Below are 18,474 nucleotides of genomic sequence, written 5' to 3' on the forward strand. Positions count from 1 at the left end.
TTATAATAGTATTGCATTAGTTGTAAAATTGATCATGAGTGTATCATTGGTATTTTAAACATCTTGGAACTATTACGTAGGCCTCGGAACTACAATTTAGTGGTTCCGAGAGGTTCAATAGTGGTTCTAACATTCTAAAGTGGTTGTAACATTGTAAATGGTGGGCCTATCATTGAACAACGTAGGCCCCGCCCATACCACACCATAAGATAATCCAAACCGTCCATTTGATGGGCCATAAACATAAATAGGTTGCGTCCCAAAATATCATTTCCATAGGCTGATCCTAGCCCTCCGATCTAAATAGAAACTACATCTTATGCAACCTCTATAGATTGTAGGGTTGTGATCATCCTATGGAAATGATTTTTGGGGCACAACCTATTTACATTGTGGCCCATCAAATGAATGGTTTGGATCATCCTATGGAGTTGATCGTACAGTAACATTAAGGCATGTCCACAACATAGGATGATCCAAGTCGTCCATGGTTTGGATAATCCTATAGAGTTGGTCGTACAGTAACATTAAGGCCCAATCATAGGCCCCACCGATATTTTTCAAATTGCAGCGTACCGTCCACAACATAGGATGATCCAAGCCATCCATGGTTTGGATCATCCTATGGCGTGGTTCGTACAGTAACATTACGGTCCAATTTAGGCCCCACCCATATTTTTGAAAATGAAGTGTACCGTCCAGACTATAGGATGATCCGAGCCATGGACGACTTGGATCATCCTATGAAGTGTACCCTCCAATCTATAGAGGTTTCCATAATAAGCAATTTCTCTTTATATCTGAAGGCTAGGATCATCATATGGAAATGGTTTTTTGGGACACAACCTATTTACGGTGTGGCCTATCAAATGGACCGCTTGGATCATCCTATGGTCTAGACGGTACACTGTCATAGTGGGGGGTTGGATTTGGGCACCAAGGAGGATAATTTTGGGGGCCCATCAACTGTTCCTGTTGTGGAGAGAGAGAGAGAGAGAGAGAGAGAGAGAGAGAGAGAGAGAGAGAGGGGTCTAAAGGTGGGAAACGTGCACTAACATGATTCAAGGGGGGTGGGGACACACTACATCATCAACAGTGGGGGAAAGTAAAAGAAGGGTTTGAAGAGGGTTCAGAGGAAACAGCAAAAGTGACGGCTTATTTTAATAATATAAAAGGGCAGTTTCGTCCATTTCACTCTCTGACCATACCTGCCTCTTTTTCATGAATTTGAACTTGATTCATAATTTCACTAAAACTTTGCATTTTTTAAATAATTTTCCCATTTAAATAACTAGGGGATAACTAGGCATCTGATGAACATTAATTTTTTGTCGACTCTTCGGGTGAATGTAGCCATTAGCAGATGGCCAAAAAAAAGAGCAAAATATTAAAAAAAATGTAGAGAGAGAAAGAAAATTGGTGGATGAACGAGTCTAACGCTATGGGGGTGGTGAGAAGATTCCTGGACTTTTTAAAATTAATCTCATAGAAAAAATGGGTGGTTTGGCTTCTTGTTTTTTTTTTTTTGTTTACTTGCTTTTTATAGGTTTTGCGGGTGGTGTTAGGATACTCAAAATGCTGCGTGTGATATCCCTATTGGTTCCTGTTTACTTTAGGGAGCTGATAAATTCGCACCCCCAGCAGGATAATTCACACCCTTTTAAACGTTAAAATGTGTGCGAATTTTCCTATATCATTCCCCTTACTTTATTTATATATGTATTTTCCAAAGGTTGTCTTTCAAAAAAAGATTAACGTCGGCAATTTATAGCTATAAGTAGTTAGACTAGGTACGTGGGGTATATGGGGTGGGGTCCATCTTTTCTAGTCACATAGTTAGACTAGGTATGTGGGGGGGGTTTTGGTCTCTTGTTTCACACGTAAGGGGTTTTATTTTTGTAATGGGTGCGTAAGGGAAGGGGTTTTATGTACCTTCTAGAAAGGACATGGTTTTCCTCTTGGGTAAGAGATGTGTCTCTTGAAGGATGAGTGAGACCTTTCAAGGGAGAGGAGAGGAGAGGAATTCGGGTCGTGAGATTTGGGTATATATATCTCAGGAGATGATTTTTTTAAACCCCCCCCCCCTGGTAGGATGATGCGCCCCCCTTGTAAAGTGAATTGTGGGCAGACTTCACGGTTTTTTATGTCAAATCACGTTAAAAGCTACAAAGGGATCCCTATTTATTATCTCAACTATTCTCTATAATTTCGGAAGGTGGTTGAATTGATCTAGGGAGTTAGACCGATCAATGTGTGGAAAGAGAGTCATTTACTTTTCATGCTGCCACCAACTTTACCAACTTTACAGATAGTCGTTTAGAGGTGTTGTGATCTAAAATTGCACTAAATAACACAATATTTCGCTTTCCTTTCCTTTCCTTTCCTTTCCAGGTGACATGGCAGAAGAAAAATGTTTCGTTTTCCTTGGAAAGCCTCTTCCCGATATATTTAATCGGAAATCAAATCTCGAGTAACTGGGAAAAAGTCAATTTTCACGTCATTTTCAGCCTTTAAATAAGAAATTCCACATCTGATAATATTTTTCCTTGGAAAAGAAGTGAACACAGAAATTCTGTCTTGTCAAGGTCTTGTCAGGAGCAAAAAAAAAGGCTGTTGCACCAGGGAAAAGAAGTGAACAGAGCCTGAATTGAGACTCTCCCCTTGTGGGTAGTGAGATTTTTCAAGAGAGGGAAAGAGGAGACTCTTATGGGTTGTGGAAATTGGCAGTAATTAATCTTGTTTATCTATTTCTGATAGCGAATGCATTGTATTAAGCGTCTAGCTACATTGTTTAAAGGCTTAAGATTGGAGCTTCAATTCTAGCTTACTAACCAAACAAAAAGCATTGGATGAGGCAGTGCGGTGCTTCTTTTTAACCAAAGAGTTGACTGAGAATTTGATTATGGTCTCCACAAATTAATAAAATGCTCTCAAACATTTTACATAAACTAATGTAAATTATAAGAATATTTTATTATTTTACTATAATATGATTTATCATAAATTATAAGGGTATTTTAATAATTTTATAATAAATACATAAATATTTACTAATTGATTGACCGAGCATTTCTACCTTCCAGTTGTGTTGATTCAGGAAAAATATGAATAAATTGGGCTCCACCAGCATATTTGAAAAGGCGTAACAAAGGGCGAGGTCTATTGCTTAGATTAATTATATAATTAAAGACGTCGTAATATAGTAATTAGTATTTCCGGTTCAATCCCCTGCAACGACGAATTTTATTTTAAAATTTAATTTCTTTACAAAAATTTATTAAAAGAAAAACTAAGGAAGAAGAACTCTTCAGCAAAACTGTGGAAGCAATCTAAACCGTTGGATGTAGCATAACTAGATTCTGGCTGGCTATAGTAGTGTCCGATCTCATCATAATACAATGTTGTACGGCCCACAATTACATAGGCATCTTATTCCACCCAATGTTATTTGTTATCACTGCCCCACCTGTTTCAATTCATTTTTTTATCTGACTGGAATTGGAAAAGGATGCCGATTCTAGCACCTAATTCGAGCAATCCCAACACACCCTATGGTTGATTCGGCCCATCCATTTGATAAAGATTAATATGATAGACGGTTGGATCCTCATAATGGCCCATGTGAGAGATGGTCAGAACAAGTAAAGGTGTGAGTCAGGGTCCCACATTTGGCTGATGTGAACCAGACCTAAAATTGTGATAAAATGGGGTGCTATAGTGGGTCCCATATTTGGCTGATGTAAGTAAACCGTTTGATTTATAGGCTTTGCTTTGGATCTGACCAAAGATCACACAAATCGTCCAAGCCAAATACTATTTCTGATTGTGTAAGTGAATGCAACAGCCCGCATTGAACACCAACAAATACACATGATTGGCATGATTTTTGGGGCATAGGAGATCCACCAGCAAGCATACCAAATGGACGATCAGGATCAATCAAAAGAGGGGGGCCCACTACACCGTGTAGATTGGTCGACACCCTAGGGAAGCATTGGGGGATACCTCATTTTATTACAACGAGGTCGCACCATACTGGGAACATTACATGGTTTAATACCAAGGGATTTGCTAGGGACCATCACAGAGAGGCATTTCGTGGCTGGTTGTTGCATGAGATAGCAGCCACCTCAGATAAATTAAATGAATAAGACAAAATCTGCTGAAAAGTGAGCCTATGTGGCTGCTCTCACAAACAGCCAACCGAAAAATGGCTTTCTGCAATGGTCCCTAGCAAATCTCTAATACCAAATTACCCACATATTAGCAAACTGGAATTGAAGGATCTGTATATGATGATTGATTCTTTATGATATGGTAGTGTTTCTTCACAGGCAATTGAATGTTCCCCGCATTATGCATTTACAACAGAGTTGCATTACTAAGTTACAAAACTGCATATCAAACAGTTACAGGAAACAGATTTTTTTTTTTTTTTTTTTTTTTTTGAGATGACAAGTTACAGGCAACAGATAGAGAAAATTACATACATTGATGAAGCAAGATGCTATTTGGAGGATGATTGTGGTATGAAGAATTCGCCAAAAGTACAGTTAACCATCCAATCTCTGCTAAGCGAGAAATTGATTCGACATTCAATGCCTGCAAAAGTAGATGTTGAGATTCAATTTGCATTAAGGCATTGTCAACATCCAACAGGTATAAAGCTTTTACCACGTCTGCATAGTTTTTGACAAGAGCACGCTGAGATGAATACTAAGAGTTCACCAGCATCAAATCTCTCTACAGGCGAAAAGCCAACTCTTCAGCAGGAACGGATGAAAGATGGGTTCATATTGAGTCGTTCCGACAGGATATACACTGTTCAAGAACAGTTCTTACTCGAACCTGCAACATGTAAAGGCTTGAGATTAATTTAATGATTTAAGGCATGCAAAAACAAACAAGAAATGAAAACTCAGCGCATACAACCTTTGCATCCAAGCAGGGATCATTGACCATATTTTTTATTTGGAAAACTATCCCAGCATTGCGTAATCTCATAACGCGATCTGAAGCAGTTGGACTGTCGGGATAGGTGAGATTTAGTACACACCAGACCGCAGCCGTGCGTAGTTGGCTCACAGTACTTTGCAAAAACTTAATGATAACGGACTGGGTGCACCCGCCTGCTTGAGGTGGAACGAGGTGATGCATCACTGCTTCTTTATGGAACTCGTTCCCAGTCGCAATGTTGCTGAATACATACATTCCCTAACATAAAAAGAAGAATTAAATGATTTATGAAGCGAAATGATTCTAAGAATAGATAAAAGATTATTAGACATTGCATATTGAATCATTATCGCTCATATGCATCGACTCATAGAGATTGCTCGATGCAATACACAAGTACCCTTGATCCGAAATCCATGCAAGTACAGCATATGGTCACAAACAAGATTTCAATTATGTTGGGTTTTATCTCCAAATCTTGTGAGAGGAGTGGAGCTGAGGATATTCCCATTTGCTTCTTATCCTTTTAAACATGGGTTCTTGCTAAAACTTAAGTATCATTCCACAGCAGTTCATATAGCAGATCATGAACTTTACAGAACAGCAGTAGAAAATCTCAAGAAAAAATTAACAAAAAAAAAAGCTCAAATAAATTTCCAACCTGAATACAGACTTCTGATCTGGAAGCAATCCACACTTGCCTTGCAATAGCATTTATAATCATACCATCTTCTGCAAACACATGCTCCATAGACTCAATACATCCATCAACAAGATTGCTGACGAGGGCCATGGCTTGCTCTTGAATGGACGGCTCTGGGTCTGTGGTATGAAAGCAATGGGAGTCATTTATGTTCCAATATAAATCAATATCTTATTGAAATTAGGCTTCGACCCTCGATGAGAAATGAGTATGATTACCACAAATGAGGCTTGCCAGCGTCGATATTGTCAGCTCCAAAAGAATGCCTTCTTTGCACACATTGTCCGCCAGGAACATCATGTTCCTTAATGCCCATATAGCATTCAGTCTCAGCATTAAATCCATTGATTTGGATAGCTGAACAAGCTGTTTCACAACTCCACACTGGATGAATATTGATTTGCGAGCTGTAAAATCAACAACAATGTTGCTGATAGCACCAAGAGCTGCAACCTGGAAAGAGATGCTCATTAAGGAAATAGCCATACAGACTCCTCCATAGGTACATGACTTCGAATTTGTCCTCACTGACAAGATTCTCTTCTACATACATTATACACTCCGTGTTGTTGGGAATGCATATCATGTCAAGAAGATAAATGTGTCCACATAACTTGAAAAAAAAAATCCTACACTCTAGCTAAAATGTTTAAATGAATCTGCCTGCCATTTGAAACGATCAATTTACATCAGAAATTTGATTATTATGTGATATTAGCATAGTACGTTGCAAGTACTTCATTAACAGGGTGGTAATTAGTAATTACTAACTTGTTTATAAGTGGTATCGACTCCAGAAGAGTGCCTAAGCATGTATATAATCATTACACACCACTAAAGAATGAGTATACGCATGCTTAGTGTTTGTGATCCAGAGTGACTCCAGTGCTATGCCGTGTTCCAAATATTCTCAAGCGGTTCAAAGTCGATGCAAGCAGTTACTAAAAAGAATACGATGTGTCATTCTCTGTAGCACAGATAAGTGTTGTTCGATTTACCATAATAGAAGGGCATCCCAAATTGATCGCATGTACCTCACTATGCTGGCAAACCAGTTCAATGGTTCTTGCAACGAACAGTTGGGAAACCCTTTTTTTGAAAGATAACAATAATTTTATTAAGCAAACAGACACCAAAGTACATACAACAGGGACAAGACATCCCACAGAATATACTGCAACTGGGTGTCCCATGTGATGAGAAGGGGCGCATTTATCATTTCCCATAAATTGCCAATTTCTCGTATATATTTGTAGAGATTTTACATGGTGCACCGTGCACACACGAGAACCCAGGAAATCCTCCCACTTTTTTTTTTACTTTTAAGAAACCTTCCAGCCTAAACCACTACAGCCCCACCCTCAGTACCCCCTTCCCCCAAATACGTGCCAAGGATCACCACCTCTTCCTTCTCCGCACCCTAAGAAACCCTCGCACCTAAACCACCACTACAACCCCACCCTCACTACCTCCTTGCCCCAAATATGGGCCAATGATGACCACCTCTTCCTTCTCCGCTCCCTCTTTCACCAACTTATCTGCTTGTTCATTTGTTGCCCTCTTCATACGAAGGTACTCTGGGCCAATGATCAAGCATATATCTAATTTCCAATATAATGTTTGCTACTATCCACAGACTTGGAGCTCTATTCCTTGCCCAAGCCAAAACATATGCATAATCCTCTTCTTTGAGGGCTCTCACTTCTGCCTCGTTAGAATCATACACCCCCGCCAGTCACAAAAGCAATGTGCGTCCATTGATATCAGCAAATAATCCTCCAATACCCGCTCGTCTTGATCTCTTTTAGAGGGGGCAGCCCAGTGCACAAGGCTCCCGCCATTGCGGGGTCAGGGGAGGGCGAGATGTACGCAGCCTTACCCCTCCTTTAGAGATTCCATCAAAATTAAAGTTCACCCAACCTGAAGAGGGAGGTCGCAACCTTGGATAAATTTTAGTCTTTGCCCCTTTTTCATTAATAACCTTTCTCCAATTTCTTAGAATGTCATCATGATGTAGATAGAGAGTATCTTTACATTTCTTCTCCATGATATGGAGTCGATTTTGATTTCAGTTACTATCCTCCCAATCTGCCTCCTTTTTTCTTTGAAGATGTGATTATTCCTCTCTTTCTGCCAAGTTTTTTCCAAACGGTCTGCTACTTTAGTGAAGGATGATTTTCTTGATAGATCTTTAGAAGACACAAGAAAGTCCACATGAGCAAAGGAGCAGTGCACTAGTATATGGTCCAATGAATCTTCTTCCTTGAATAAAATACACAAGCTAGCAATGGGGCCTGCAAAGGCCCACCTCACTGATCCCTCCTCATCTCTTAGTGATAAAGGTGATCAAAATATTAATATAATCAGCAATAAGACACAGGGAATGAGAACAGATACCTGCACTGAAGTAGACGGATCATGTAAATTCTGGACCAAAGGAGTGATAATCATATCATTTGTAAAACGACCTGCACTAAGATTCTGAACCAAATTCCATCAGTAAAAACCACATCACCAACTGGACCTTTTAATATAACATAAGTATGCTTCGCGTTGCGAACCTTAACTGACCGAGAAATACTTCTTACACAGGTGCATGCTGCGGTACGCACTTCATCAGAATCATGCTTTAGGGCATCAATTACTAAGTTCAATGCCTATATATTGAACAAAAAAAAAGTTAGAAACTAGAGAAAAGGAATGCATATAGATGGTTTATATAACAAACTTTACTAACATAGTACCATTCAAAAAGAAAAAGAAAAAAAAAAACTTTACTAACAGTCATAAACATGCTACTTTATGCGTGTTCATTCTTCAGAATAAAACATCTAATTAGCTAAATGAGTGAATAGCCTTAAGGAAAAAAAATTTGAATATGATTATCCACATGTTATGAGAATCGGCCGGAGAGGATACTAACATATATTTCAAGAAAATTAGTTTTCAGCCAAAAAAAGCACATTATCAACATATACAATATGACAGAGAAACACCATCCTTAATGATGTCAATGCCACCTCCCATATCGTCTCGCTAGTAGCTGAATTTCCACTGAAGATTCAAAGCTAAAATTTAGCAAGTCCCCTTGGTTCTAGAATTTCTCAGGTAACAAGTATGCCAAGCCAGGCTTACCAGAGATGCATACAGACCTCTGTTTCTAGATCTGGATAGTAAAACCATCACGGGCATGCAAACCAAGCAACGTTGAGGTTATTCACTCATTTACCTACTTAAATGAATTCTTGTCCAAGATTCCCTCCTTCCCCCATCTACAACACTATGCATGCAGAACTCACAATAACAGCTAATAATATCACATACAGATTACGATATATGCGTGTGTGTCTATATTTATATTTAATATTAGTATTATATTAAGAGTGATATTGGCACCCCCTTTTAGCAATCCAGCTATATTCTCAGTCACTTCTACCTAAGACAAGCTGAGGCTCCCAAGCCAGTATTTTTTTTTTTTTGAAAAATGACAATTTATTATAATATGGTTGGGGTGTCCCCCCGAGATTACAAGTAGGATTACCCAAGCCAGTATCTCTTTTTTTTTTAAATAATGTTTCCAAATGTGCATCTCTCCTATCCGTGTTCTGCCAACTCAGCCTATCACAAGCGCCGACTCTCCAAGAAAGCCCAGCATCCTCACATTATGTCGAAACAAATCCATCACATTTACACAATACAACCCAAGCGTCCACAGCCTCATCAATACCTCCAGCCTCTTTGCTTTTCTTTTTTTGAAATGGTAAAATAATGAATGGTTTTGGTACTGATAGAAGGGCAGCTGCAAGACAACTCTCAACTTGCTGGCCTCTAACGATAGATATGCTTATATATCGTTGGGAGCACCAAAAATTATTTTGCAAGTAGTTAGGGATGTCTCAAAGGTGTCCAAGAGCATGGTCAACCTCCCCAACATTTGGAGTTTAGCTAGCTTCTTTATTTCATTCACTTATTTTTTAAGTCATGCTAGATGGGTCCACTATTCACGTCACTATTCATGCCAATATTAATATCTAGCATTCATGTTACTATTCATGTGACCATTCACGTTACCACTATTTAGGTTACTATTCAAATTTTGAGATGAGTGGTATTTATATCATTTTGAAAAGAATCTCTACAACACTTTTGATATTGAAAATTGACATTTTTCTTTAGGAGGCATGACTTGCCATCCATCTTGCAAAATCGTTTTCTAGGGTTTCAAAAACTCTAGGAGTTAACTCCTTTCCCTTTCACCTTTCGATTAGTATTAATCTCATTTTGATTATAGTTAGGTATTCGAATTGAGGATGTTACAGGTCTGATCGATTGCAATTCAGATCTAACATGTCTCTAACTTCTTAGCATCAAGTTGGTATCAGAGCTCAATTTGATTAGGATTTTTGCAGTCCGTGATCCTGCCTCCAGGAAGACAAAGATGAAAAGCACCAAACACTCTGGTCAATATGCCGCAAGACAACCAAGATGAGATCATGGATTCAAGTGTTCATTTCGTTATGTGTTTTGATCATCATGGAAATGTAAACATTTCAGTTTCAGTTGGAAATTTCAGTGAAAATCCTATAAAATCGCAGAAACATATGGAAATCTATGCAAATGACAGAAATTTAAGATGAACTTCAGGAAATGCTGGAAAGTACAAATACACGCTTAGAAACTATCACATAAGCAAGAAAATAATCCATAATGGTTTAACAACATCAAACACGTAGTGACATGCGGTGCCCCCATGTTTCAAACAATATAGTGCATTATTAAAATATGGTAGGGCTGAAAAATAGACAATTATAATTTATAAAAGAAGACAGACAGATATTTTGTTATACATTACAACAGTCACCTATCCGATAAACATTTCCATCTGTAATTTTTCTTTTCATCTTACTATATTTTGATAATGACAGATCTCTTCATTTTGGGATTTGCTAGGAACCATCGCAGAAGGCATTTCATGGTCCCGCTGTTGCATGAGAGAGCAGCCACATGGGCTCACTTTTCAACAGATTTTGTCTTATTCATGAGGTGGCTGCTCGTTCATGCAACAGTCGGACCGCGAAATGCCTTCTGCGATTATCAAAATATGGTAGTGCTCATATTAGCCCCTCTTGTAAAGCCTAAGAGATAGGTATTACAGGTTAGGTTTTCTTTCCTCTCCCCTTTACCAAATGACAGAGAGAACACACAAGAATAGATTCAGGTTTCAGCATAAATTTCAAATGAGACAAAACAGTACCATTAAACAAAGACTTGAAATAAAAGAACACTCAAGAATAGATAATTCAGAAGGTAACTAAGGTAGAGCTAGTAATCAACCATGTGTGAGTTAACACATCAATTGAAGTGACAAACCTGTAGCGAGAGGAACCGACTCCGGCAATCTTCCAATTTAGAGCAAAGTTCAGCTAAAGCAAGCAATATTCCCTGGAGACGTTTGGCCTGTATTGGACCTTTGTGCAAAAAATTACATAGTTTTTCAACAGCATTGACGCTAAGCGCCAGTTTCTGTAAATCCTCCTTGCCTGTGGTTAAATTTGCCAATGCAAATGGAGCATCATCCCCTGGTCGTCCAGGTTCCTCTAGAAGCTCAACTAATATCAGTATCAATTTGGTTTTGATTTCTAATTCTTTTACATAGCAAGGAGAGGTATCCCCTATAACTATCAAGCATATGCAGGCAAGTAGTCTCGTTCGAGGATTCCTATCCTTCATTAACTTAATTACAGCATTCAAAGCTCTGCTATTATCAAGGCTCACAAACTTTGAGACAACTTCAGGGTTGTTTTTGAAAATTGTTGCTAGAGAATCTAAGCTAGCATCCCTTTGATTTAATGTGCCTTCAAGTAGACAAATAAGCCTCTGGAGAACTCCAACATCACATAATGCATTCTGCTCTTGACTTGTCTCACAAGAATGTGTTATGATACTTGCAGCAAGTTCTGTCACATTTTCATTCTCACTGTTCAGAAGTGAAAGAAGGAATTCCATGTTTTTGTCTTGAAGGACACCATATTTTGGTGCCAGCTTTGATTGAAAAATCATTTTTAAGGAACGTGCACCAGCATCTACAACCTGGAAAACAAGAAAAATCATTTAATGGCATTGAGAAATTCAGATGAGCACATGATACTGATTTCAAGAAATTGGTAAATTGGGCATAAAGGTTTTGTTTTTTGTTTATCCAGAAAAAGATCAACTCAATACTCAAATAAAATTAATAAACACTACTAAGAGATCCTTCACACGATGAAACTAGGGGTGGTCATACAATCAACAATAGTTTACTACTTTTCAACAAGTTCAAAGAAAATTCAATTTCACAATAGAGTGAAATGTCACCCAAAAATACAGCACACTGGTACCACTATAAATGCCAAGAAGTTTTGATGTAGGAGTGATTTGGGAAAATTGAATCAAGACTGTAATATTAGGGGGTAAAGAGCCTAGAGTTGTGTTCCAGTTGAGAGGATAGGGTTTAGAACAAAGAAGAGAGTTTAATATTTGCCGATGGGGATGGACTGTTGTCGGTCGATTGGAATGGGATTGTTGGGAATTGTTTGGATAGGACTGTTGGTGACTGATTGGATGGGACTGTTGGTGGTTTCTTGGATTTGAGGGGACAATAAAGACAAGGTCAGGGGGAGGGTTTCTCGGGTAGGCAATGTTTGGTCAAGGAAGTGGGCAGAAATAGTAAAGATGGTGATCGGCAAGGATGATGGTAGCGATTGGCTAGTTTCTTGATAAGCAAATAGATCACAGGTAAAAGGAATTCAAGATACTGAAGTAAAGAAGATGAATTAAAGAATAGAGGGAAGAAGAGATGCTAGAATCACTGTAGGGTTCCATCACACTCCAAAAGCACATGTGATATGCAAGTCATGGTCAATTGGTAGTGTAATGGTCGCATTCTCATCCAAAGCTCTAGTGGAAATAGCCATGATTTTGCTGCTGAGTTTCTCCATATCCACAATCCATCTTATTTTTCCTAACTGCCTCTTCTTTCTTTGGTTCATTCTTTTCATTCTAATTTGTTTTATTTTCATGGTTTTACTTCCTCTTGGTTGTGGCCAACCTTCAAACACCTGATGCAGTATTTTGGAGGATTATCATATATGACCTTTGCCATATTACTCGATCATTCGATATTACCCGCCACACATGTTTCAGCCCGTGGCTTAAGTAGATCCAGTCCAGGGTGATGTACGCCTTGTAATCTTTATAACACTTTTTGTAATGGAGAAAGGTGAATGATTTATTAAAAAAAAGGCCAAAACCCAAAGACCGGGATGGTCTAAAGGCACGGTATAAAAACAAAGAATAAACATGAGAAGAACAAGATATGAGAAGAGTAGATGTCTTAGAAAACGAAGGAAAGCAACAAAAGAGTATATGCCACCAAACTATACACGGTCAAAGTGGTAAGCAATCTAGACTCCTCTCTGCTAATATCCAATCATGCTAGCAAGTCATCATCCGTATTAACCGATCTCTATAAAAATAAGCGCCCCCCCCCCAATATATATATATTGGATCTCTTCTATGGCATCAACAAAGAGTCACAGGAAGTCAATCTCATCTCTCACCCATCTGACCAAACTGAGGGATCCTCCTCAATGATCAAATGCCGAATCTAATCCTGAGAAGCACGGTGAATGCCTCTAAGAACCGCCATAACCCATGCCTCACTAGCATCCATATCACCAATTGAGGCCGAAAAGGCACAAACTACGCCTTTGTCCACATTTCTTCACAAGTCTGCAATGCTAGTCACACTTGGATTACCAATGCTTGAACCATCAAGGTTCAGCTTCAACCTCGCAGGAAGGGGAGTCCACCAAGGATTAGAGCCCTCTGAATTGCTCAGTTTAATCACCTCTCACGACCTATGGAAGGCAGTCAACGAAACTCCTCTAAAAATAGAAATGATTGATGCCCACAGAACAATTACTGATAAGATTTGTCTCAACATACCTTGCACGCCTCTGAAAGTGTCTTTAAAAACTCTTGTTTCTTTCCTTCCGTATAAGCCAGAAAGTGACAACTAAGAATAACGTCCACAAAGATCTACATCTAGAGGACCAAGGGGTGAAACTCCAAGAATATGATAAGCAACATGATTAGGGAGAACCACAGCAACTCCAAAGAGACCAAGGACAAAGTAACATAACTCAAGAGTAAACAAGCAAGAAGAAGGAGGTGGTCAATGGACTTGGCGTCTGAAAGGCAAAGGGCGCAATGATTAACTATAATTTTTTGTCCATTGCGAAGGTGATCCACAGTGAGGATCAAGTCAAGACAAATAGACCAGCAGAAGGCATTAAGTCTCAAAGGGGTTCTAATCTTCTAAACTAGGCACATTGGTGAGGAAATATGCTTTAAGACCTAGAGATAGAAAGAATTAACAACGAATCTATCCCCTCGAGGTCCATTTCCAAACTCCTTTGTCCTTTTCCCTGTGTTTTGTATAGATTGAGTTTTCTCTAGAGAGAAAGGATAAAGTTCTTCCTAAATTTGAAAATCCAATCCACTCGCTCATTAACTTTTCAAAAAGATTCCGCCACCAATATATCTTTGCTATCTATCACCCTAAATACTGCCGGGAATTCATCCTTTAAAGTTCTATCCCCACTCCAATTATCTAACCAAAATATAATCATTTCCTCCCATCTCCTACATGAATCGAATCCCTTTCTAAAAGAGAGCCAAGAATTTCATAATGTCCCTCCATACTATAGTCGCGATAGATTTGTGCTCATCTAGAGGGGACCATTCTCCAGGGCCAAAACCATATTTCGCCATGATAATCCTTTTCCATAGCATACCTCTACCCTTGCCAAATTTTCAATGCCCTTTCCCAATTAGAGCCGTGTTCATTGCTTTTAGGTTTCTAATCCCAAGACATCCCTCTCTACAAGGCCTATGCACTAGATCCCAATTGACCAAATGATATTTTCTACTCTCTTGTCGTTCTATAAAAAAAAATTTGGAGTTTTTAAATTATATTGACAAAGGACACCGGACAAAGGAAGGTTGGCATAAAATAGAGTGGGGGGCTAGCCAAAACTGCTTTGATTAAGGTGATTATCCACCCTAAAGATAGCAATCCTTTTTTCCAAGAGGAGATACTCTTCCACACATTCGATCATCTGACCCCAAAACCTTTTTGATGGTCTTCATATCCATAATGTGAGGCCTAAGTATGTGTTAGGGATAGAACCCATTTTGCAACCCAATATTTTGGCCCGAACCTCCAACTCTGATAATCACAGCCCAACCCCTATGACCATCAATTTGGCGAAGTTCACATTTCGTTTTTTTGAAAATCGGCTAAGATGTATTGATAATTCATACGAAGTTTACATGAGAAGGGACCAGGAGTCCCCCATGGGGTCCAACGCATGGTGGCCTAGGAGAGAACTCCAGGGCCCTAGAAGATAAATTTTCACCACTTTTCCCCTTTACAAAACTAATTCTCCCTTACATATCCCATTACATTTTCCTTTCCAAAACACTAAGCGTACAAAAGACTGCGATCCCCGCGAAAGTCAGGAATAGCACCCCTCTCTCCATCTTACACGATCTTCATCTAAGATCTTCTAGAAAGCCTGCCATGGGATTAAAGTTGAAACCCACAATACTTTTCATGAACAAAACCAGTGTCAATAACAAACCGAAGACTGTGAGCAATCCTAACTCAGAAAAGACTATACAACATAATACAGTTGTGACCTAACGGAGCCACCAGAAATTAACCCTTACTTCTAGAGAGCGTTAAGCTCCCTCCTTTCTTTCCTTGGGGTTTTCCTTTTTTTCCCCCACATCCCTCTTCTCTATGTCGATGAACATTTTTTCTGTCTCTTCAATGTTTTCTTGGTACCCCTATTCCCAGGTGGTCCCCCATTTTTGTCATTTCTTCAAACTCATCAGAGAAGGCCGTTTCTTCTTCTTATGACACTTCTTCCTTATCCTCTTCTGAGGATTCCTCATCCGAAGGCGAAGTTCACTTTTTGACCAGATATTGCTTCGTAACATCTAATCGTTGTCTTAAGACTTCTAAACTTGCATGAGTCAGGGCTGCTGAATAATAGCGTATCATCCACGTATTGTAGGTGAGATATTTCAACCCATGAGTGCCCAACATGGAACCCTTCGATTAAGCATCCGCCCTTTCCATCATCCTATTGAATGCCTCGGCCAAGATAGGGAACAGGAACAAAGACAACGGTTCCCCTTGCCCTGCCCTGCTTGGAAAAATGGGGACCAACTACTGAATCTAAAGGGCATTACTTAATATACACATTTTCCTTCAACAAGACTGTTCTGAAATCATTGTCATTGATGAACCTTGGTAGCAAATGTTGTTATCCATCACACTTTGAGCATAATACTCCCTTAGGTGCTGAGATTTTTTTTTATGCATTCTTTGATTTCTAATATATCAATATATGGGGTCTCCCATATGAGCAATTGGCGTCAAAGGCATTTTTAAACATTTCACAGGCTTTTTGAATAACTATATTGCTGAAGTATATTATTGGTTCACCTATGGTCGTCCTCGACAGTTTCCTGGAGGAAGATTACATGAAATATCCTTTCTAAAACATAACATCCCCAGCATTCAAGAAAGTAACATCATACATCCATAGCCTCTTCTTGTCCACCGATGGATTTTTAAGTCATCCTACCATAAATCAACCCAAGATTTCAAAAATTCAAGTCTCTAGATCTAAACTGTTCCTCAATGCTCTGCAATGGCCATGGCAAGTAGGATTACAGCACATTGCACAACAAGCAAGAATTGTCCCCCTACCTCCCAAATTTCACGGATTTTCTCCATAATTCCATGTGTATTTGGTGAAGCATGATCTCAGTCTAATCTTGAAAGTACTATACACTTTTACCCAATTGCGGCGGTCCCACTCGCCACTGAGTGGGCCAGGGGGTTGCAGGGCCCTACCCGAAGGTGGGGGTTCAGGGGCGGTAGCCCCCGACCCGAATTTTTTATACTGGGTGTAGTTTTGTAGTTCCATGAATTAGGGTTTTTCCCTTTATTATAACGCGACTCAGAACGCCATATAAAAGGGTGTGATATCGGGAGCCGCCCTAGAACGTTGTGAGGGTTTTGTAATCTCTTCTTCAGAATAGTGGAATCATTGGCTTGTCGCTCTGCCGTGGGCATAGCCCACACCAAACTGGTTGGGTGAACCACGTAAATCTGTGTGTTATGTTTGTGTTGATTTTTCATTTATCTTTTGCATATCGTTATTCTGCTGCGTTGTTAATTCTTAACACCACGCTAAACTGTCAATGGAATACCATTACAATGGCGTTTAAAATTCATTGTAAATTTCTGAAAAATGGAGATTAGTGAGAAAACGACCATGAGGACGCAAAAGCACATAGACGTTAACATAGCTACCCAGCTCTGCAATGGCCATGGCAAATTGGATGAAAGCACATTTCACAACAAACAAGAATTGTCCCCCTAGCTCCCAAATTTTGTTGCTTGTTTCCATCATTCCACGCTAAAATATCCAAGGTACGATGAATACCTTTACAATGGTGTTTAACTTTCATTGTAAATATCTAAAAAAATGGAGATAAGCGCAGAAAACGACCAAGAGGACACAAACGCATACACATTAACATAACTACCCAAACCCCCTAAACACCTCTCTCTAAACTATTGCCCCCTCCAAAACCCAATCAAAACAGACCTCATGCTAAAATTCTTCAAAATTTGTGTTTTAAAACTCGAATTCAGGTCAGAAATTGATACCTCATTCCAAACAAAACAAAATAATTCTCCTTAAACACACACAGTCCATTCTAAACAAATCACCCAATTCAATCAAAACATGTAATCCTCCATAAAAATTCAACTCAAAGAAGGAAAAAACATGAAATTTTCAGAGATAGAAAGAGAAAAAAAAAACCTTTTCATCAGGATTAGAGAGAATTCGGATGAGGTGAGGAAGGGCTCCACTGTTGAGGACAGCCTTGACGCCGGCATCAACGCCACAGGCGAAGCTGCCGAGGGCGGCAGCGGATTGGATTAGGAGAGAATCGTCAGATTCATCGGAGGCGAGAATTTCGGCGATTCTCGGAACAGCTCCGAGTTTGATGTAGGACAATTTCTTAGTTCTGTTGCCTATGATCTGGTTCTTCACCTCCCTTAGGGCTTTTAGCCTCGCCCCGCTCTCTCCGGAGCTCAGCCTCGCTATCAGATCTTCTGGCCCGTTCCTCGCCGCCGACGCTGGCATCTCGCCGGAATCCCTGCCGGAAAAATGACACGAGAGAGAGAGAGAGAGATTTTGAAAGTTATGGGGTGTTTTTTTTCCTGCCTCCGACTTTGTATAAAGCGATTTTTTTACCCATTCTTAACGTGCGCGGAAATGCTAACATGCGCCCGGGGCATGTGGCGCGTATCAGGGAGCTTTGGAGTTTAGTCGACGACTCATTCGAGTGCAAGGAAGGGCACACACTGGGCCACGGACACGTGGATAGTGATCGAGATGTTGATTTACTAAGTCACCGTCAATCGAAATCAACGATTCATCTTTGGGCCCCACCATGGCTAGATCATACGGTCATACCCAACCCAATCCTAAGACTAGTGCCCACCAGTCCACATCCAATAATCTATGTGAAGGTATTGCTTATCCATGGTGGAGCATATTCTTCTTTTTCTTTTTGGCCCTGTTTGGATTGCAAGAAAATCATTTCTGATGGAAAAAAATTTCTTAGAATTTTTTTTTCATTTTACAATTTAGAGATAAATGATATGACTAGGGTTA

At 39.5% G+C, this 18,474-nt stretch overlaps 1 protein-coding gene across 1 annotated transcript; it reads right to left on the reverse strand.

Moving 5' to 3' along the window:
- Nucleotides 1-4,291: 4,291 nt before the first annotated feature.
- On the reverse strand, nt 4,292-18,025 carry LOC143849042 (ARM repeat superfamily protein). Its single transcript, XM_077358095.1, has 9 exons — nt 17,614-18,025; nt 11,030-11,749; nt 8,221-8,316; nt 8,057-8,140; nt 5,878-6,112; nt 5,618-5,778; nt 4,933-5,214; nt 4,675-4,848; nt 4,292-4,602 (listed from the first exon to the last, which is right to left on the reverse strand). The coding sequence occupies exons 1-8, from the start codon at nt 17,938-17,940 to the stop codon at nt 4,792-4,794; spliced, it is 1,962 nt and encodes a 653-aa protein (XP_077214210.1). The 5' UTR covers nt 17,941-18,025; the 3' UTR covers nt 4,292-4,602; nt 4,675-4,791.
- Between the last annotated feature and the right edge of the window lie 449 nt (nt 18,026-18,474).

Source organism: Tasmannia lanceolata, unplaced genomic scaffold (genome assembly GCF_043159265.1).
Source record: "Tasmannia lanceolata isolate RefF3 unplaced genomic scaffold, GAP_Taslan_0.1 ptg000003l, whole genome shotgun sequence".
Lineage (NCBI taxonomy): Eukaryota > Viridiplantae > Streptophyta > Magnoliopsida > Canellales > Winteraceae > Tasmannia > Tasmannia lanceolata.

Excerpts from the sequence above, each read along its gene's own strand:
- LOC143849042 (XM_077358095.1), bottom strand. The coding sequence starts at position 17,940 with ATGCCAGCGTCGGCGGCGAGGAACGGGCCAGAAGATCTGATAGCGAGG. Across the intron at positions 11,750-17,613 it reads TCTCTAATCCTGATGAAAAG|GTTGTAGATGCTGGTGCACG; the intron begins GTTTTTTTTTTC and ends CTTGTTTTCCAG. Across the intron at positions 8,141-8,220 it reads GTATTTCTCGGTCAGTTAAG|AATCTTAGTGCAGGTCGTTT; the intron begins GTTCGCAACGCG and ends AATTTGGTTCAG.